Here is a 21524-nt window from a genome sequence, read left to right as displayed (position 1 = left end):
AGTAAGGTGGGAGACTCCCGCTTGTGGAAGTTCTGTCCAGCGCTAGACTTTCCCGCCAGCTTGTTCTCACTGTTTCACCAGTCTGTGCTGCCGTGAGGTCTGTCAGACGTGTTGAGGGGATCGAGACGACAGAGGATCGTGGGGACGCAGGAGGATGGGTGCCATTCCCAGCTTCCACGGTAAATTGGAAGCCTATGGGCTGCTTTTCCTCCGCAACAAGCAACGAGTGTTGGACGGTGTCTTCGTATGCTGGCGGGCTTTCTTCTAGTGGGTAGTCCCAGCGACGTGGGAGGTGACGAGTGCTGCTTGCTCGTGTTTGATTCGTGACGGAAATAATGCGAGCGTGACGAGTTTCCGCTTCCAGCTTGCTTGGCCTGTCACTGGAGGAGCAGCAGAGTGAGGAAAGGGAAGGCATTTCTGCCGGTGCTACTGATGCATGTGTTAGCCAGGCACAAGGCAAGACAGCTTCCAGCACCCAAGGTAGACCCAGGAGGATTGTCAGATGTGTTTAAGACGATGGGTTGAGATCAGGCTGCCTGCCCAGCCACAAAACCGCCTGCCTGGCTCAGCCCCCAAGAACTGTACGGGATGAAAGCTGTAGATTCAACCGACGGCGACATCTTGGAGACATTCTCCAACACACGCCTTACACAGTACGATGTTCATCCTTTCAGGTTCTGCAAAGCCTGTCCTTGAATCGTTTCCAACCAAAGCAATCGTTCTCTTGAGGTGTAGCCGGTGTTGTCTGTGAATCACCAACACACGCAGTCATAAGTGGTGAGCATTAGTGAAGTTTGGAGGTCTCTCAATGGTTCCTGCTGTTGCAGTCTTTTCTCCGGGTCAGTGAGGTAGTGAACATGTCTATGGCTAGCACCTGGGCTGATTGAACATAGATACAGAGAGGATGCAAATTGGCGAGAATTAGACTTGCTTGTTCCAAATCAACGATATCGAGTTATTCGAACGGTATAGTGATTCCTTTTAGCCATGATAAGCAATATTGGAACCGTTGCTACTCCTCTGGAATGGTTCGGCCGCCGGCACTTGTCTTGTTCAGTTCCGTGAAACAACTGCTCATTATTAACCAATATTGAGCTCGGTCAAGAATGCGCGTATCCTCCCTGCTCCATACGCCGTAGATGAATGCAATGAACGACAAGCTTAAGCAACTCTGCGCAAAGAGCGCGACGGACACGGTCAGCACTCTCTAAATCTGGTCTTGCTCCTCCTTGAGTCTCGACCACCGGTATCTCCACGTCCAGCACTGTGGCGGGGGTTGCAAACTCGGCCTTTCTTGTCCTGAGGATGTGTCGAAGCCCGCAGTCTTCCAGTTAGCAAGGCGCAAAGGGGCAAACTGGAACCCAACAGTTGCACGTCACTTGGTGCACCGAGACACCGACAAGCTCCTCTTCGTAGGTCAGTGACCACTCTGTGCAGATCTTTTGCCCCGCCAGATGATACAGAGCATCATCTACCACAACCTCCAGCACGGCGCCCTTCTGAGGGAAGCGAGTACCCTGCACCCGTGTGGGGCTCGTGTTGACTGCATGCTCGATAAGACCTGTGACATCGCAAACGGGATGCGAAACTCCTGGTTCGAGCGTGGCGGATCATTTGTCACTGCGGTGTTGTCGTGCCTGCTCAAGTATGCCTCACAAACTGGTGAGAGTATTCCCCAACATGTGGAACGCGCGATTAGCTCGCAGTAAGGCTGCTTGGTGGTTGGCCACGGAGGTATCTGAGCAGATCCGCTTGAAAAGGGCCCGCCGTGGCATGGATAGCGAACGCGCTCTCGAAAGTGTCGTCTTTCATAGATCCTTCTGCAGAGCCTCCTCCAAGGGCTTCAGCCCATCAATCATACCCTCAAGCTTTTCATCCATCTTCTTGAGTTCATCCTTCTTCCTCGTATTCTCCTTGACCAAGGCCTCTTTGGTTTTGACCAACTCCAACCTCTCCTGCTCCATCTTCTCTCGTTCTTGCTTCTCGTGCTCGATCCTCAGCGGCATCAACTCCTGCTCCGATGATTCAGCCTGGTCAGGAAACATAGCCAGATACTCATCCAGCGGCCGTAGGGGTAGATGTGTGTAGGCATGATCATAACCTTCACAAGCGCCGATTTCACCCATCAGATGTCTCTGCTCATAATACAAATTCTGGAGTTGTAGGAGTAACCGGTCAACCTCTTGCCTCGCTTCTGCTGTCTCTTGTTTGGTTGCTCTCGCGCCAAAGGCCGCTTGCCGTTGTTGACCGCGTAACTTTGCCAAGTATGCATTCAGTATCTTCTGCTGTTGTGCAAGTTCTAGCTTCTGCTCGGGTGAGGGAGTCGCGACTGTCGCATTTTCTTCAAGCCATGAGAGGACGGAAAGTGTCTTTGTTAGCGTGGCGCGCGACGTTTCTAGCAGCGGTTGTAGCCTCGGATCTCTGATCTGATCGCCCACTGCCATGGTCGCGCCTCTTTCGTATTAGGGCAAGCGTCCAGACGTCTTTGCGAGAGCTGCGTGAGCAGGAAGGAGTTGGGGTGTAGGTGCTGAAGCTGTGTCGACGTCTTGGGTGATCGCAGGCGACGCAGTAAATGCGCAGCCAATCGGAGTGGACATTCGACGGAGAAATATTTCTGAGGTTGCTCACATTCTGTTCTTTCCCGAGCCTTCAAAGCATGGCGCCAGACAGGGGACCCGAGGACGCGGTCGCTTCGCTGGACTTAGCACCACAAGTTAACGGCACCAAAGACGTTACTGACTTGTGCGATCCTCAACCGATCCCAGAGACAATTCCACCTCACCTCTCGCATGACCCTGCTACGAACGCAAAGCGGACAGATCCCTTTCAGTTTGGGCAGCGCTATCTGTCAGAGCAGGACGATGTTTTCCAGTACAATGCATGGGACCATGTAGTTCCAGACGCGGCTCACTATGAATTCTGCGAGGCGCAATATGCCGCACAACGTGAAGCCCCCGTCTCTGACTTTGACCGAGCGCGCTTCAACGACAACCCAGAAAAATGGTGGGATTTATTCTACAAGCAGAAGACCAGTACCTTTTTCAAGGATAGGAAGTGGCTGGCTCAGGAATTTCCAGTACTCAAAGAAGTTACAAACCCAGACGCAGGGAACAAAGTCGTCCTCGAAGTAGGTGCAGGGGCCGGGAACACTGCGTTTCCTATCCTGAGGATGAACGAGAACCCTCGGTTGAAGCTTTTTGCAGTCGATTTCAGCAAGAAGGCCGTCGAGACAATGAGGAATGCGCAAGATTACGCAGACTCCAACGGGATCATGAGGGCTGAGACCTGGGATGTTGCTGGAGAGACCCTACCCCCGGGTGTTGCAGAAAACAGTGTCGACATTGTGATTATGATATTTGTTTTCTCCGCACTCAGTCCGAAACAGTGGCAGCAGGCACTGACCAACATTCAGCGTGTTCTGAAGCCCGGCGGAGAAGTGCTATTCAGGGATTACGGGAGAGGGGATCTGGCCCAGGTCCGGTTTAAGGCGGGGAGGTGGATGGAAGATAACTTCTACGTTCGTGGAGATGGCACCAGAGTCTACTTCTTTGAGAAAGAGCAACTCGAGGAGATCTGGGCGAACGGATTCGACATCATGAATCTGGACGTGGACCGGCGGCTGATTGTGAACCGGCAGCGGCGCATCAAGATGTACCGTTGCTGGATTCAAGGACGATTTCAGAAAAAGGCGATCTCGGACGCAGATGGAGCAATCTAGAGCATGGATCTCTGCTTCGCAAAGGTACACTAAGAGCTACTGTACACAAGATTATGACGCCTGAGCCAATCCGGGACACTGAAGAGCAGCACGCGTGAGGGAATGCGATCAGGCGTGGACAGACAGTCGGCCACATGCCAGTATATTTGTCCTCAAGTCAACCAGTGTACTTGCGGGAATACAGCGAATGCTGTAGAACGACCACCAATTGGACTCTACGAGCCTCGCATGTGAAGATGAGCTGCATGACAGCAGCGAGAGCGCCAAAAGAGACCGCCTCGGCTGCACCTCCAGGCGTCCTGACGGACAGCAGTCATTTGAAGATATTAGTCACGTGTCTGTCGATTGCCGTAGTGACCTCACGACTAATTTGCACCCAACACGGTAATCAAATGACGCCGATGCTGTCATCTTCCAGCCCCCTGTGCGCATTTCAGACTCTAGCGCTTGACATGACCATCAGACATGAATCGCCACTCCACTTTGTACCTCTGTGGCCTTCCCAACGCATTGGTGGTATCCTCTCATTCATTCCCCCACTCGACCACTGACATTGCATATCTGCTCCATGTAATTGTAGTGTATATTGTTCACTCTTCACGTCTGTCCCTACTGCTTTTCTCCCTCCCAAGGCGACTTCTTCCTGCCACATCGGACTCCGCCATTTGACACGCACGCGACACGCTCACTGCGCCACTGACATAGACAAGCTCCCGCTGACGGCCGATCGACGCCTGATATCGAACTATTGAATCCTCTGATAGAAGGCCGAACCTTTCCTCCCCTTCATTTAAATCCTCGTCCGAGAGCGTACAGGCTGCCGCATGGTTGTTAAGATCCAGCCCGACAAGATGTCGTGCGCAACAAAGACGGTTACCTTCGACGCTACAACCACCAGCCGCGAGTGCAGCCCGTGCGGCTTCGACGAACGAACAAGCCTGCTTCGTCGGGGCAGAAGACATTCCTACAATGCGATCCCTAGCCGGCGGCAGTCGAGCGTCTGCAACGCTGATGCCGTCTATGTTCGCGTCGATCTCTTCCTCACCGAGTTGAGGAATAGGCTGGACAGGTTGGAAAAACGCCGACAAGAGAGTCTTACAACGTTCGACGCACAGTTGGAGCGTGCTTACCAAGCGCTGAGAGATGTTCGGGATTCCTGTGCGCCGACTATCTCCGGAGAGCTGTTATGGGGTGCTGCCAGACAACGTGCCCTGATATTGGTGGACACCCTCGAGACCCGGTACAACGACATTATGCCATCTCGTGAAGGTCTCGAACAGAAGGCGCAAGAAGGCATGCGATTGATGGAGACATATCTAGCCGAACTGGAATCTCGGGTGCACGAGACAAAGACTCAACTGTTGGAGACTGGGTGGAAGAAGGTCGATGATTCCCTCAACGCCACGAGGGAGATGTTCGAGGATGGCCTTGATAAAGCCTTGCGCGCAAAGGACATTCTTGCGGAGTCGGTCTCACATGCTCTGACACGCGCTGCCGAGACAAGGCTCATTCACTACGAAGATCTCCCTGTCCCGTGGAGGAACAACCCACATATCCTCAAGGGCTACCGCTTCCACAAAACACCGCTCGAATGCCTTGGCTCAATCTTCCACGCTCACAACGAGATGGTCAACATTTGGTCACACGGCATTGGCCTTATTGTCGTGCTTGCCGTGGCATTTTATTTCTATCCCTCGTCGGCAGCATTTCCTCTCTCCAGCAAGATGGATGTCCTGGTCGCTGCTTGTTTCTTCGCCGCAGCTTGCAAATGCCTGATTTGCTCGACGATGTGGCATACCATGAACAGCATTTCAGACAAGTGCCTGTACGATCGATTCGCGTGCGTCGACTATACCGGCATTTCACTTCTGGTAGCGGCGAGCATTCTCAGCAGTGAATGGACGGCCTTCTATTGCGAACCAGTGTCCAGGACGATATACATGACCTTAACAGCCGTGCTTGGAATCGCTGGAGCCATCCTCCCCTGGCGAGAGAGCTTTAATCGAGCTGACATGGCCTGGTTCCGAGTGACGTTTTTTGTTACTCTAGCTGTGACCGGCTTTGCTCCTGTGCTCCAGCTGAACTATACACGGGGTCCGGAGTGGACTTTCTATTTCTATGCGCCGATTGCCAAAAGTATGATGGTATACTTCACCGGCGCACTCATTTATGCCAGCCAAGTCCCAGAGAAGTGGTGGCCCGGCTCGTTCGACTACATTGGATGCAGCCACAATATCTGGCACGTGGCGGTTGTCTTCGGCATTATTTTTCACTACACTGCCATGCAAGAGTTCTTTCAAGGAGCATTTAAACGGGCAAGCGAGGGTTGTTGCTTGGGGTGAGGGACTTTTCAGACTCTGCCGAAGTAGATGAGACATGGTTTCGCATAGCGACGGCATCTGATCGCGTTGGATCCAACCTAATTCTGCATCTATGCAGCAACAGGACGAGGAGATGGTTTATGGATGCACGTATAGAGGCGCAGCTGCGTCAAAGTATAGCACGGATCGAGTTACCTAGGCTCCTGAAAGCAGACGCACGACCTCAATTCATCATGATTATTTTCCTTAAGGTTTCTCGGCGATTATTTCGGATCGTGGCAGAGACGAGGTGCCACGATTCGGTTGGTCAACACAAGAGCCTCTGCCAGCCGAATACGATGATTTCCTTTTTGAGAACGAAACCCACCGCCGGATGTAGCCCGACTTCGTATCAGCGTCGAGATACGAGACTTGAGCTGCGAGGAAGGTGGCTGCCTGTTGTTCCGGAATGGCAAATATCGTACTGACCCGAATCTCATTTCTCCCACCTTTCTCACCTCTTAGGACGCCGCAGGTGGTGCGACCAGGATCGAAGCGTTTCAGGCCGGCGTGGACAGCAAGTACAAGGCAGCGAATCAAGATGAAGTCAGTTTTCAAGGTGACACTGCCCTCGACATCTCGGGTGTCCAAAGGCGAATCCACACCAGAAAGAGTCACTTTCCACACAAGGAGGTCGCATAAGAAAAGTCGCACAGGATGCAAGTCCTGCAAGCAGCGACGAATCAAGGTTTGTGTTTCCACTTATTGAGGCAGGGCCAAGACTGATCAGGTTCTTGCCTTCAGTGCGATGAGAACAGGAACGGTGGCTGCTTCCAATGCCAAAGTCGCGGGATTGATTGTGACTATTCATACGAGAGAAACCAGCAAAGGGGTAGAAGAGAATGTGCCCTTCTATCCAAGGCCCACAACACGAGTTCTCGTGAGTCCTCAGCGGAAAGCCTAGAAACGACCTGCTTGATCGCGAGCAGCAGCAGCACACAACCAAGCTCGAGACTTTCTACTCCGCTCAGCCTGCCGCGCAGCTTGCCTCCGAAGTTCCCCCTGGAAGTTCCGGACAAAATGACGCCATTTATGCAAACGTTCCAGCACTTTTGTACGGTCACGGTATGCTGTATCGGATCGGATATGGGTCAAGAGATTTCGCGTGGTGCTGCCATGGAGCTTGCTCTTCAAAAGCCTTACCTGATGCATGCCATCAACGGAGTATCTGCCGACCACCTCTGTTATCTTCTTCCTGCAGCTCAGCATCCAGTTCAACATGGCCAAAGCCAGTTGGCTGCTTTTTATCATTGGCAAAAGGCACTGCAGCTGTTCCGAGACGAGCTGTCCAATGGCGCCACCGAGGAGAATATGGATGGCCTGATATCTACCGTTATGCTGATCTGTGTGCACCAGTTCATGCTCAGCGAGCCGTTACCTGACCCCAGCAAAAGCTTCATATACGCGCCACCAGAAGCACGGCGCGAACGTCTCGCATGGTTGACCATCCAACACGGAATCAATGCGCTACGGAGCCAACTGGGAGACGTTATCTGGAATTCCATCTGGCGCCCGGTGTTCCTGGACTCGGCAATATTCCAGCGAGTACCAAACTACGTGACTTCAAAGGCTGGTGACGAGGCGCACAGTTTGTTCTTAGAAATCTGTGAAGTGACAGCAGAATCTTCGTGCGACACCAACCCTTACTACGAAGCACTGCAACACCTACTTTATATTCGGCGACTCAGACCCAGCGTGACTACTTTCAACAAATTGGTTGAATTTGTTGCCGTCATAGAAGGCGAGTTTCTCCGTCTGCTTGTGAGTAGAGATACACGAGCGTTGCTGATTCTGGCACATTGGCTGGCGATGATGAGCGAAGTGGGACAGTGGTGGATCAGCGTGAGATGCAAGGCTGAGTGCATTGCTATCACAACGTTTTTGATGCATGATCGGGATGAGAGGGTGAGGGAGTTGTTGAGGTATCCAGCGAGGACTGTGGGGATAGGACTCATGAGGAGGGATGAGGGTATATGATCAGCCGTGTCGAAGCTCAGATCCTGCAGGAAGTGCTGTGTACAGAGTACGTACACATCCTTAAGCCCTGCCTATTCGTAGGTCCCCATGAGGCACCTGCGGGCATGGCTGGGAGTGCCCGGCCATCCGAAGACAAGTCCGGTTGGAGAATGCGGACCAGTTTAGGCATCGTGCAGGGCGTCAGGACCGGTGAGAACTTAGCGCGTCACGTGACTTGGAGTCTTCGCTGGCAGTCTGAACTGCGCCTTTCTTCACTGAAACGCCTTGTTCGTTACTCACTCAGCTAACTCACGTATATCGGGCAACCAGCTACAACTCGGACTGTGGCTGTCGACGGACACTAAGGCTGTCACTCCCTCGCCGCCGTCTTCGCCTTATCGTCTGTCTCACTGAAAGCGAAATATGTGTTCGGAGATACCGACATCATCGACGTTCGGCCTGTCGATATCTTTACAAATCCACTCGAGATGGCCTCAACAACACGTCCTACACCGGTATTGCCGCCGGATCCCGTGCCGGCGCGGACGACCCTGTCTCCATTCGAACTCTTAATCACTTGCAATCCACCCATTCTCCGATCACTCCTTGCACAAATACCGACTGAGACCATCTTCCGCCTATACCAGACCTCACCCTACCTCCGAGACTTCTTTGCACGGTCTCCTACCTCGTGGCGGTATATCTCATGGCGCCTCTACCAGCCAGCTACTACCACGACGACTATCACTGCCAGTGGGACTATTGGCCAGAGGCAGTCCAGCAACTATGCCCTCGACCAGATTATCCTGACGGTCATAAACCCTTTCAGCACGAGGCTGGCTAGTCTGGAGTTGGATAACACGGCTGTGAGCGGGACGACCTTGACATCAACCGTACTTATCTTGAGGAGAGAGACACTTCTACACGTCTCGGTCCGGGGTTGCAAGAACGTCTCTTTGAAATACCATATCAACCCGTGGCTAACGATGCATGCCTTGGCCCGAAACACGCCAGACTCCAAAGGTCCCCCCCCAGGCTTCGAGACATTGGCTTTGAAGAGTCTCTACACCTACAGATGTCGACACCACAGAAGGAGGCCCTACCTCCCGAGCAGTCTGGCACGCAAAGAAAGCGATAGTGAACCGACGCATGAACTGGTAACTACGTGCCACACCCTCGGGATTTGGACGGATACTGCCTGGTGCACTACTCCCGGAGCACGATGTTACCGCCGGCGAGGTTACGTGAAGATGCGCATGCCACAGGACCCCAGAGAAGTGTGGGTGGTCTACGACCGCCTATGGAGGAGTCGGAATTGGCTAGGACCCGTTGAAACCCCCAAAGGTAGTAATCTCCCCAGCAAGAAGCGGAAACGAGATTGCAGAAGCTGGGAGTATGATGAGGAAGGCATGAATGGCGAGCCCCTTGGGACAGGGCCAGAGGCCAAATTTACTCCTGCACACCTACGACACTCGCACCGGCAGTTCGTCGACGACATCACCTGCCAGAACTGTGATGCCCAAATACTGGAAAGGTGTGAGCAGTGTTCAGTCATGATGCATTGTTCAGGATGTAGAAAGACACTATGTGCCAGCTGTGCCTTCGACCGACCTTATTTACGGAACAGGAACTCCCGCGAAGAAGACAGAAACAAGTTCTGGTGGGCCCCCGGTTGTGCTGTGTCGCCCTGTTCCATGCAAGATCAAGATCTGCCTCCTCTTGGAGGAAGCAACCTGGGTCAGCTTGCCAATACCAACAGTCTGCCCAATCTCAAGTTTAAGTGGTGCTGCACAGAGCCCTTATTTTCCGGAGGTGGTGGGATCACTTACAGCAACAATGCAGCTCGTGACATTGATCGCATACGAGCGGCGCCGCTTCCGCGTGGACACGGATGGGAGGACCCTGAGTTCAACCCTGACCGATCAGCTGGACCAGAAAATGTACCTAACCAACTAGGCCCCGGAGGCCGCTGGCAGTCCATCGATGGCTTGTTCCAAACGGCTGCGACTCTGGCTACGGGGGAGCATCCTGCCGTGTCTGTGCCTCGGGTCCTGTGCGATGATTGTTATAACGCGAACCACTGGAAAATCAAATGCAAGGCTTGCGCCACTGCTATCTGTCTCAAGCATGACATTAGCGATCGACTGAAAGCTAGGATATGTGGATACAAAGACCTTGTGCTTGAAAAGCAGGAGTACAAGTCGAAACAGACGGCCGCGAAGTTACTTGCTACCCTGATGAAACAACGAAAAGGGAAGCAACCTGCACAAGAGCGGAACCCTATAGAAATAGAAAGCACTGTCAGCACTCCAAGGGCTGCGCGAGCTGCCACAATGCCTGCGTCCACTGTCGCGCCACTGGCTGTTTCTGAAGTCGTGGCAGATACTCCGGAGCCGCTTCGTTCTGCTGAGGCCAGCATCGCGTCGAGACCGCTACGAACACCCATGGCAGAGGTTGATCGGCCGCAACGGTCAGCATCACCCGTTTCGGATAGCACTGGTCCACACTCCCGATCAACCTCTCCTGCGCCTTCGGCCCATTCCATCCCAGCGACACCCGAGCCAAACTCGGCACCGCGACGACCCCCACGTCCTGCAATACCCTCGGGCCCCAAATGGCGAGGTTGTCAAGCACTTTTCTGCCCAGCGACCCGTTCGGCTCCAGGCGATCACAGAAGGCGTTGCACAGCACCCATAGATCAGTGTGTCGGATGCAAGGTCTACATTTGCGACGACTGCAGTGGGTCTCTAGAGCCGCCGTGTCCCTGCAAAGGGTGCCAGCGACCACCAGCAGATGAAGATCATAGCATGGCCACTATGCCAGCCGCCACACCTGCGCCTGGGACTGCTTTGTTCTTCTGCCCCAACTGCCGCTGGGACAGGATGATTTCTGGAAAATGCAAACGCAAGTCTGAAGCATTCCTAAAGGCTCAGTCGCAGTCGATCAGAAGACTCAAGAAGAGAAAGGATAAGATGCGGAAACCAGTGGAGGAGAGAAGAACGAGTCAGGGGGCTACAGGGACTCTCTCGGCCACGGAACAGGCCATTGAAGGGTTGGTCGAGTTCTTTACAAGTTTGAACATGCAGTATCCTGGCACGGCAGGACCGCAACAAGCCGAGGCGAGCAGTTCATCGCAGCCGGAGTCGGCCACACAGTCTGACGTGTTGAGCAATAATCCCGATGAGATCCGGGAACTAGAAGATATGGGCGCCTTGGCTCGAGACTTGATCCGGCGCATCCAGCGCTTGAGAGATCAATTCCGTCCCGGATCTCTAGCGGCTCAGGCACTCCCAGATATTCGCGTGGAAGATGGGGTTCACGCAGCTAATACCGCAGCTCAAAGGTTAGCACATGAGGCTCTGGCAGTTCAAATGGCCGCGGACATCGTCGGTCCTCATCATGCTGTGCGCCTCGCTCCGATCCCGGCGGCGAGTGAAAATGCGAACGCTCCTGCCTCCGTCCAGGCACAGAACTACGATCTCAGACAACTCATCCTGCCGGATGAGCCGGATCCGGATGTGGCTCCTGATGTTGAAGAGTTGGATGACGAAGATGATGGGCAATTTGAAGATGGAGGGACGAGCACCGAATGATGGACGCAATCAATACTGAGCTTGGCATATTGAGCTTAACCTGGGCTGGGATGATCTGAAGGTGGAAAAGTACCTAGGTATTTCATGGAAGCTGTCCCTGTCCCCACATGGAAGCAAGCGAGGGTGGGAGCTAATAGGTACAATGCGACTTTTGCAGAATCAAGACTGTCTGACTTGGTCACCTCAGACAATTGTCATCCGAGAGTGTGGTCAACGTCTTCAGACAGTGGTCGTGTTGTGGTCGTAATAACTGTAGGGTGTCCTCACCACCGTCACGATATTTGGCATGTCCCGAACCTAGCGTCAATCATGCGATCCACGCCATTGCACAAACAGCCCGTGGTACAGTAGGCCGAACAGCCACAGCGACGAAGCGCAGCTGGGACAGTGTATGGAGGCATCACGGAATACTCAGTGCCAAGACATGATACTGTACTGTATGTTTTTCCCTGTCGAAAATTTCCTTTACTTTAGAACAGGATATCGACATCGAGCATGCATGGATAAGGCATGGATAAGCCATTGATATTGATATCATCCATTAACTACCGAGACTGCGTGCGTACGTATGCCCGAACCTTTTCCAACTTTTGATATACAGTAATTACTGTACTGTAGGTAGGTATACTCCATAAGTAAGTATATAGACCAATTCCACTCCCTTCCATGCCGTCCGTCCGTTCGTGATCCTGCCTGCCCGTTCTCCTTTCCTATGTGTCGGTGTGGCCTCGGACGGGAGATGCTCGTTGCACCGTTGCAGGACTGTACTGTAGCTGTAGCTGAAGCTGTATGGTGTACGGTATAGACACAGTACAGCATGGTCGCCAGATACCTTGACCTGATCAAGCCGCGTCCGTGTCTTGAGGCGGCGGGTGGGAAGCGCGACGCAGGGGCCCGGCGTGTGCTTGATACGAACGGACAAGGTTTTTCGTATATAGAGTACTCGTTGACCCGTGTCGTCTCATCCAATGATTGCGCCCTGTACAAGTGGCAGGATCTCAATTGCAGGGAATCCAACTATGCACCATTCGAGGTTTATAGCGATATGCAACAGGTGAGCGGGCGATGTCGGTTCATGTTGCAAACTGTGATTTCCAAAGCGTTTTGCTCACAAAGCCGACTTTCGCGTGGGTGCTTTTGCTCACTTCTTCCTGCGCTGTGGTACCTCCTCCGGGTGATACCTCGAGGTCACATCGTCGGCGAATAATTGCATATCCCCCTTGCCGCCCATGCCCATGAATTCTGCCTGCTGCCGATTTGCCGCGGGATGTTCCTCTCTCGCGATCGCCTCCTCATTGTTGGACATTTTGCCTGGCTTCTTGGCCGCCACTGAACTCATGACGTTCTTACCGCCAGGGTTCTTCTCCCATACTTTGACATGAGCGGGTGAGCCATCAATATGCGTGGGTTGACCTTGGATCGGATGGCCGCCATTGAGCTCAACGACCTTGCTCACTTTGATGTCGTTGATGTTGGCTAGCAAGGTGCGCTCGCGTTGGATTTTCCGCTTTGAAAAGTCGAATGCACTCATTTGGCCGGTGAGCCCGTCCAGGGAATCTGCAGGGTTGATGTACCCGGCGTTTCGGGTCCAAGGGTGCTCCAGACATTGATCGATGGTGATGCGTTTTTCGACGTCGACCGTCAACATGCGATCAATCAGGTCGAGCGCCGGGTCGCCTATCGAGTCCCAGTAGGGTGAAGGGTAGTCGAAGCGACCCATCTTGATCTGTTGCGCAAGTGTGTATGGGTTCTCTCGTGAATATAGTTCGTCCGAAAAGGGTGGGAAGCCGCACAGACAGATGTACAAGACCACGCCGAGTGACCACACATCTACTGCTCTGGTGTACTTCCGATGTCGAGTGTTCTCTAGGATCTCCGGTGCCACATCTGAGAGCGGTCAACAAGTGCCTGGACTTTCCAAGGGACATATACTTACAACTTGGTGTGCCGCAGAGCGTTGTCGTGAAAGACTCCTCTCCTATAATCTTCGCCAAACCAAAATCTGCCAGCTTGACAGACAAGTTCTTGTCGGTCAACAAGATGTTTTCAGGCTTGATGTCTCGGTGGACGATGTTTCGTTCGTGCAGATATTTCGTTCCCTGGAATAGTTGGATAAAGACCTTGCGCGTCTCGGCCTCGGTGAGTTTCTGTTTGGTCACAATCAGGTTAAAGAGTTCCCCTTCGGCAGCCAGCTCCAAAACCAGATATACTCCATCCAGCTCATCGAAGGTCTCTTTCAAGCAGAGAACATTTGGATGGCTGACACTCATCAGCACGGCAATTTCTTGCTCCAGGCCTTCAGTCTGTGACTTCTGCGACTCTCCCATTCGCCTCTCGAACTTTTTGACCGCGAACTTGAATCCTGTTGATCGTTCCACGCAGAGGTAGACGGTTGCAAAATGACCCTTTCCTAGCTGCTGTAGTATCCTGTAGCGCGAGTTGAAAGCACTGGAGTCTCGATTTCTCGGGTAACGGAAAACGAACCTCGCCTCGTCCAAAATCGTGATTTCGTCGCCATCCTCGAGCTCCCGTCGCTTGTTGCGCCCCAGCAATGCTTCGTTGACAAAGGTGCCGTTGCTTGACAAATCTTCAAGAATAGCTATCATGTCGCCGTTGCGCGACTCGTTGAAAAGCAAGCAGTGTCGATTCGACACGGTCGGGATATCGAGGACCATGTCACACTCGGGGTGTCTCCCGATTAAATATCCACCGGCTGGGAATCCTTTCTCATTTTTCCCCTGCTCGTACTCACTCTCTGCCTCAATCAGGTCCTTCTTGCCTCGCTTCTTGCTCTTGACAGTCTGCCTCGATACTTCAAGTGGTCTTGCTGGAGCTGGGCAGAACGCTCTCCGTTTCATCTGCAGCCGATGGCCATTGTCCGTCAACGGGAACAAGTAACCCCAGGTACCATCCTCATCAGTCAAATCAGGTTCTATATCCCGCGGAGGGTATATAAATTGTGATAACGGCTGCGTGTCTTGGGGAGGCGAGGACTGAGGAAGCGTCGGTGAGGCCAAGGGTGTGACATGACGGATTTGGCTTGGTCGGCCTTCTGGAGGAGTTGCTGTGTGCTCCTTGTACTCGGTGGCGGTGGAATCGTGATTCGTCAGAGGAGAAGGGAGATAATGGTTCTTGAGCGGTGTCTGCTGTTGCGGATCTTTCTGGGACTGAGAGGAAATTCTCTGTGAACGACGAGGCTTTTTGAGTTCCTGGTCATCGCCTGTGCTGCGCTGTTCCAGCCGTGTCAGACCCAAAGGGACATATAAGATGCGATCTTCTCACTCTATTGCGCTTGAGGCTGCTCCTCTCCGCCTTGGGAGACATGCCCCCTATTTGGTGACCGAGGACGATTTAGTACCTTTCGGATCAACCTCTTCAGCCTCAGATGAGTATTCGAAGGGATACTCGACAGGTCTGAGACGGTCCGTGCTTTGTGTGAGGCTCGGGCCACGACAGTCCAGCTTCTGAGCCTGGCTTGTCGCCGTTCTTCAGTGATTGAGGTCCGAGCGGGACAATGAACTAAGACTGATATGCTTGCCAAAGGAGACCGGAAATCATAAACGAGGAGGTTCGCAACCCGCAAGTTACAATTGGAGCACAGCCCCAGCAGTTGGTGAGCATATCACGTGTTGGGGCCTGGGCGCCAGGTGGGAGGCCTAGGCCACGCTTGTCGCTTAATTAATTAGTAACAGTCCTGCCCCGAGCCCAGCTTATAGGCACGCCCAATAGAAATGTGTCTGCTCCCCATGAGCTCCATCGATACGAGGTACGGGCATTGCCGTTTCGGGCCAAGGCCAACAATATAGCAGTGGAGACTCCATCGTCATGTTTCCTGTGATTCTTTTGTAACTTCTAATGTGGCCTAATCAAGTCGGCGCGCGCCCTATGCTCTGACGCGCCTTAGCTACGGCGAGATGGACGTGTACGTTGTCGCTTCGTTCGCGCCTACTATTGTTTACTAACGCCACTACAGCAGCCATGGAGGATTGCGGCGGCTGGCCTTCTCCAAACTCGCGGCCCTCTCTTCGGTGAGGTCGTCAACGCGAGAAGCCGACTTTAAACGACTGACCTCGTCGCTACCCTCGCCCAAACCCCAGCAAAGCGGTGGCATCCTCGATGGAGTCCTCCGCTCGATTGCGCCCACGTCTCGGGTGCCCATGAGCCATCGCGAGCTCGACGTACTGCTTGCTTTATGTGCCAGCGTTCACGACCTACATGATCTCTCACATGCCGACCGCCTCGTCAAACAGTTGGCGGCCTATCTTCCGGAGTTTTACTCGCAACTATTCTTACCCTCTCCCTTCATTCAGGAAATCAGACCCGCGCCGTGGACCGCTCTCACGTACCAACTCACCACGGCTCTCCTAGTCCTCGGCCTCCGATTCCCTCCGCTGAAAGAAGCTGTGTCTGCCAGCATCACAGAATATGTACAAAACTGGTCTCACTCAGTGTCGGCCCTGACCTCTTTGAATGTTGGCGAACAAGATGAGGAGCAAGAAAACGGGACCCAGGAGATCGCAGCGGCCACGGTATCCTTGATTGGGTTTATGAACGCGGCCGCCATACATGAGAATTTCTGGACTGCCTACGAAAGAGTCGAACTCGTCCGAAACTTGAAGGAAGCCCTGTCAGAGCGCTTCCTCATAGCTCTCGAGACTGCTTCGTCAGCCATTCGAAACTCGACTTCCTCCGACGCCGGTGAACGAGACTGGAGGAAGTACTTGAGGCGTTTTGCTGCCGAGGGCCTGCCTGTCGGTGCTATGATGTTGCAGAAAGGCTTTGTCAAGCTGCTACTGGCATGCACTGCCAGAATGCTTTGCGATGAACATACAGTGCAACGCGGAGATATCCTCGATCAGTATATAGCTGGCACTGATATCAACCGCGCCAAAGATGACAGTATCACCGACGACATGATTGAATATCTGGTGGATACCATCACTGAGCAAATGCGCGTCTTGGAGGATGGCTCTGACTACCTGCAATTAAGCTCCGTTTGGCAGCAGCGCCTTGCTTTTTCTGTGAAAGCATACGCACTGGAGGCATACCTACACTGCCTGGTCCTGGATGACGACATTGCGGATGCCGAAGATCTTGCTGCATGGCTGGAAGATTCGATTGCAAACCAGGTCCAAATGACAGATACCGACCTCGCGGATGTTGTGCTGAAGAGCCTAGCCGTTGTTGCCAAGTACGTACCGGAAGGTGCGAACAACTATGCTCGAATCCTGCTGAGATTCATTGTTCGGGGCACTTCGAGACCCGATGCAGTGACCATCGCTGCACAAAGTCTGTCACATATTCTACGCATGTTGTCACAAGATGCCGTAATCACAACAATATACTCCTTGGGGAACGTTCTCAGTTCACAAACAGGCGCAGAAAAGACCCATCAGCCTCACGGCACCGCAGAATCCAACGGCCACACTGGGTCCATGTCGTCTACCACCCGCCTCCAAACTGGAAGCGTGATCTCTCTGTCACTGAGTGGAGATGAAGAGACATCACTGGTGTGTGGCAATGTTGCCCATGCCATCGTGGTCATAGCTACCGAATGCAATGACAGTAAGATCATCGCACTCGTGCAGATGATGATGTTACAGAAAGTCGGCAGGATCAGTGTGGTGGTAGATGCTCACATTGTTCAAGAAGCGGCGAAGCTTTCCATTTTTGGCAAGGAGAACGAGTTCAAGACCCTGTTGAAGCTTTATACCCGGTTGCATCACGAGGCTGTCGCTCAGAACAACACCCCTCTTGTGGAAGCTGTCCGAAACGCACAAGAATACCTGGCATTGAACTTGGACAACCGTTCGCCGTTGTTCAAGATCTATGCCATGCAATTGCTGGAACGAATTCTCAGCAAAGGAGATGTAGTTGAGGGGGAGTTCAAGCAATCCGCAGAGGTGGAACAGGCTGCAAAGGAGATAGCACCTCTTCTCAAGCCTCTGTCCATCCTGGCTTCCCGGAAACCTGCTCTCACGGTTGAAAGCACCCTTGCTGAAGACACTGATATTCTGGGCATGGCGCGGGAAGTCTGGTATAATGTGGCTGTGCATGGAATCACTCTACAATCACGCATCGGGCAGCAACACTACGAGGAACTCCGAGTACTCGCAATGAACTCCATGCCTCTTGTCGACGACGACCGTGCGGAACTTTTGGAGTCAGATGTAGAAATCAACACCGTCCTGAGGAGAGGCATGAATCCACAGCACATGCAAGCTCAGAAGAAGGCCTTGATCTCGGTCATACCAGATAAGGAGTCCGAGATCGGCAGGCTGAGCTATCAGAAAGTCGTCTTTCTGAATGCGGTCTTCCTGGTCGAAAGTCTTCGCGCTTCTTCTGGGAGTTGTGCAGAGATATTGGACTACTTCGTTGACCCGAGCACGCAGACAAGCCACATGGGAGCTTGTCTGAGCTCGATAGCCAACAAAGTCGTGGACAGATACACCCAAAAGGCTGTTAGTGCAAAGGAAGACGACTTCAGCGCACCGTACGTCTCTCGCCAACTTGCTCGAATTCTGAGTGGTTGCTGTCATCGGAGCAGTAAAATGCAGGAAATTGCCAGAGCTGCGGCCAACCACATTATCACCTTTGCACCTTCGGCCCTGTGCCAGAAATCGGCCTTGTTCGCCTTACTCGAGCTACTGTCGTTAATGTGGTCAAGTTGTTTGGAAGCTGATACTGACGAGTACGAGTGGCGTCCTACGCTCACATCCACTAGAGGCAAAATCACGGTCGAGTTGTCCGATGACTACGCTTTCCGCCGACGTACTGAACAAAATCTGCATAGCGATGCTCGGAAATGGGTTACAATGATCATGGGGGTGGCGCCTCTGGATGTGAAAGGCCTCCTTCAGACCTACCTCTCCGAGTTCGATGATACAGGCGCGTACGGCCACATCTCGCTTGGCAGGTCTTTTGCTCTCGAAATGGGCTCCATGATCCCTCCAATGGATTACCGACTGAACGCACTCGACCACAAGAATGAATCTGCCAATATTAACATGGCCTCCGATTTCATTGCTCAATACACGACAAGGCAGGAATACCGATTCACGGGAGTACCTGATCATCAACGAGAGAACACATACATTGATGACGCGACGGGGCGGAGGTCGTCAATGGGACGAGTCACTGCTGACTCGACAGCGATTTTACATGATGTGCTTCTTGATCTTCAGAAAAGAATACTTCAGAAGGTGCATGTGAGAACGTCCGAGGTCAAAGATGTGCTGCGGCGTGCGGCGGCGCTCCTTTGCCAAAGCAAGAAATCTCAGACCGCAATTGTGCATCTCTTGGTCAATATACCCTTCGCGATTTTCACCAAGGAGTCCATTAAGCTTGGAATCTCGCTGTGGTTGGGAGTCATCCATGAGAACATCAGAATGGAGCCGAGGATTCTGACTGAGGTCGCACAAGCCTGGGAAAGGACTATCGATCGAGGGCAAGGCATTTTCAACCCCAAATTCAAGCACATGGATCCGTTCTACGTCAAAGAAGAGTTTGCTCCATCCGACAGGGCGGCTCTGCAAAAAGAAGCACAGACAACTCACAATACCATTTCGCCGCATTTCAGGCTGCTGCAGTTCTTTGAAAGTCATTTCAATGCCATCAGGCTGGCGAGTGCCAATACTCAACGGACCTTCATCCGAATGCTTGAGCGGACTCTTCGTGGTTTCCTTCACATCCACGGACATCCACTGCTGCGTGACCTTCAATTCCACGTGGTTCTTTTTGCGCTTCGGGTACTTAAACTTGGTACATGCTTGAACAAATTGGCCCAATGGAGACTGAAGGACCTTATCCTGTCGGTGGGTCTGCGCTGGTTCGCAAAGGCCCCCTGTTGGTCGTTCGGCGGCAATCGTCTGCAACTGAAAGCCGAGATCCGGGTTATGCAGGATGTGTTGGCGCAGCTGCAGGCCAGTCGGGGACCCATCTTGCCAGCATCCACTACAAGGAAAGACCCTCAACAGAAGCAGGAGCTACTTGAAGCACTCCTCACAAGCGAAGTGACGCGGCTCAGCGTCTGGCTGTCGCCGCTTGTACATGCCGGACAACCTGCCCACTTGGACCACCAAATCGCCCCTCTTGTCCGTGTCGCATGGGCTGAGGATCCTGCGTTGGCCATCCAGCTGGTGAGCCGATTCACGAATGAGCAGACCCGCCGAGATGTTCGATTCCTGCTCCTGAATCAGCCAGAAAAGGCCTTACACGAAGCCAACGCGGTTGACTTAGTGCTCGGAGACGGTCTCTCGTCGGACCTGTCCTTCCAGTTAAAGTATCTGCTATACTGGAACCCAGTGAATCCTATCCAGGCTGTCACCTACTTCATGCCCGCCTTTGGAAACCATCCCTTCGTCCTTCAATATGCCATGAGAGCGGTCGAGAGCCACTCCGTCGATGTTACATTTTTCTACGTTCCCCAGATCGTCCAGAGCCTGCGGTATGATACGCTAGGCTACGTTGAACGCTACATCATCGAGACTGGCAAGTTCTCGCAGCTTTTTGCTCACCAGATCATTTGGAACATAAAGGCCAACGCCTACAAAGACGAAGACTCACAGATACCAGACCCGGTGAAGCCAACCCTGGACAAAGTCATGGATAGCCTGATCTCGAGCTTTTCTGGGGCCGACAAGGACTTCTTTGAGCGAGAGTTTGCATTCTTTAGTGAAGTGACCGACATTTCGGGCAAGCTCAAGCCATTCATCAAGAAATCCAAACCGGAAAAGAAAGCGAAGATTGAAGCAGAGCTGCGCAAGATTCAGGTCGATGTCGGCGTGTACCTGCCCAGTAATCCGGATGGTGTTGTGGTAGGCATCGATCGCAAATCCGGCAAGCCTCTGCAGTCCCATGCTAAGGCGCCATACATGGCGACGTTCCGGATCCGGAAAAAGAAGGAAACATCGACCGAGGAGATTAACGGGTTGATAGAGTCAGCTCAACAGGATCAGACTCAGAAGAACGCTCGAAAAGGTCATAGTCGCAGGAATACCAGCGATATCTCCAACATGGAATTAGCTGACAGCAATTCGTCGACTTATGAGGTCTGGCAGAGTGCCATTTTCAAAGTCGGAGACGATTGTCGGCAAGACGTCCTCGCGTTGCAGATGATCGCCGCCTTCCGCGGCATCTTCAACTCTGTCGGCCTAGACGTCTACGTCTTCCCCTACCGAGTCACCGCCACCGCCCCTGGCTGCGGTGTCATCGATGTGCTCCCCAATTCAATAAGTCGGGACATGCTCGGCCGCGAAGCGGTCAACGGACTCCACGACTATTTCATCACCAAATACGGTGGCGAACATTCGGTACGATATCAAGAAGCACGATCTGAATTTGTGAAATCCATGGCTGCATACTCTGTCATCACGTACCTGCTGCAGTTCAAGGACCGGCATAATGGAAATATCATGGTTGACGACAAGGGTCACATCTTACACATTGACTTTGGATTTTGCTTCGACATTGCCCCTGGAGGGGTGAAATTTGAGCGCGCTCCCTTTAAGCTGACGCAAGAAATGATTGCTGTGATGGGCGGTGATGATCCGGCTACGTCTCAGCCATACCGCTGGTTCGAGGAACTTACCATCAAAGCGTTCCTCGCATCTCGTCCCTACTGCGATAAGTTGAGTCATCTGGTGAGTTTGATGTTGGACTCCGGGCTGCCTTGCTTCAAACCGGAGACGATGCGGAATTTCAAGAACCGGTTTGTCCTGGAGAAAAGCGAAAGGGATGCGGCAGATTTCATGCTCGGGTGTATCAAGAAGAGCGCGGCGAACGTGACGACCCGGGTGTATGATGAGTTCCAGTTGATCACTAATGGGATTCCTTATTAGAATCCTGGTGAGAAAGAGCAAGGAGCAAAAGACAGGCCGTTCGAAGCGCTCGCGAGTT

At 52.9% G+C, this 21524-nt stretch overlaps 6 protein-coding genes across 6 annotated transcripts; 4 read left to right on the top strand and 2 right to left on the bottom strand.

Moving 5' to 3' along the window:
• Nucleotides 1-1808: 1808 nt before the first annotated feature.
• Nucleotides 1809-2444, bottom strand: A1O7_01633 (uncharacterized protein; the record flags this gene model as incomplete). The annotated part of the gene is made up of 1 exon (XM_007755669.1): nucleotides 1809-2444. The coding sequence occupies one exon, from the start codon at nucleotides 2442-2444 to the stop codon at nucleotides 1809-1811; it is 636 nt and encodes a 211-aa protein (XP_007753859.1).
• A 212-nt stretch (nucleotides 2445-2656) lies between these two features.
• A1O7_01632 (uncharacterized protein) lies at nucleotides 2657-3718 on the top strand (the record flags this gene model as incomplete). The annotated part of the gene is made up of 1 exon (XM_007755668.1): nucleotides 2657-3718. One exon carries the CDS (start codon nucleotides 2657-2659, stop codon nucleotides 3716-3718), a length of 1062 nt encoding a protein of 353 aa, XP_007753858.1.
• Nucleotides 3719-4569: 851 nt separating this feature from the next.
• A1O7_01631 (uncharacterized protein) lies at nucleotides 4570-6060 on the top strand (the record flags this gene model as incomplete). The annotated part of the gene is made up of 1 exon (XM_007755667.1): nucleotides 4570-6060. The coding sequence occupies one exon, from the start codon at nucleotides 4570-4572 to the stop codon at nucleotides 6058-6060; it is 1491 nt and encodes a 496-aa protein (XP_007753857.1).
• Nucleotides 6061-7194: 1134 nt separating this feature from the next.
• On the top strand, nucleotides 7195-11627 carry A1O7_01630 (uncharacterized protein; the record flags this gene model as incomplete). Its single annotated transcript, XM_007755666.1, has 3 exons — nucleotides 7195-8047; nucleotides 8401-9568; nucleotides 9629-11627. 3 exons carry the CDS (start codon nucleotides 7195-7197, stop codon nucleotides 11625-11627), a joined length of 4020 nt encoding a protein of 1339 aa, XP_007753856.1.
• A 1141-nt stretch (nucleotides 11628-12768) lies between these two features.
• Nucleotides 12769-14951, bottom strand: A1O7_01629 (CAMK protein kinase; the record flags this gene model as incomplete). The annotated part of the gene is made up of 3 exons (XM_007755665.1): nucleotides 12769-13514; nucleotides 13564-14857; nucleotides 14910-14951. 3 exons carry the CDS (start codon nucleotides 14949-14951, stop codon nucleotides 12769-12771), a joined length of 2082 nt encoding a protein of 693 aa, XP_007753855.1.
• A 590-nt stretch (nucleotides 14952-15541) lies between these two features.
• Nucleotides 15542-21466, top strand: A1O7_01628 (uncharacterized protein; the record flags this gene model as incomplete). Its single annotated transcript, XM_007755664.1, has 2 exons — nucleotides 15542-15549; nucleotides 15601-21466. 2 exons carry the CDS (start codon nucleotides 15542-15544, stop codon nucleotides 21464-21466), a joined length of 5874 nt encoding a protein of 1957 aa, XP_007753854.1.
• Between the last annotated feature and the right edge of the window lie 58 nt (nucleotides 21467-21524).

The sequence above is a fragment of the Cladophialophora yegresii genome (genome assembly GCF_000585515.1).
Source record: "Cladophialophora yegresii CBS 114405 chromosome Unknown aczIN-supercont1.1, whole genome shotgun sequence".
In the NCBI taxonomy this organism is placed as follows: domain Eukaryota; kingdom Fungi; phylum Ascomycota; class Eurotiomycetes; order Chaetothyriales; family Herpotrichiellaceae; genus Cladophialophora; species Cladophialophora yegresii.
The sequence above is the reverse complement of the archived record's forward strand: the minus strand, read 5'-3'. Positions and strand labels throughout refer to the sequence as shown.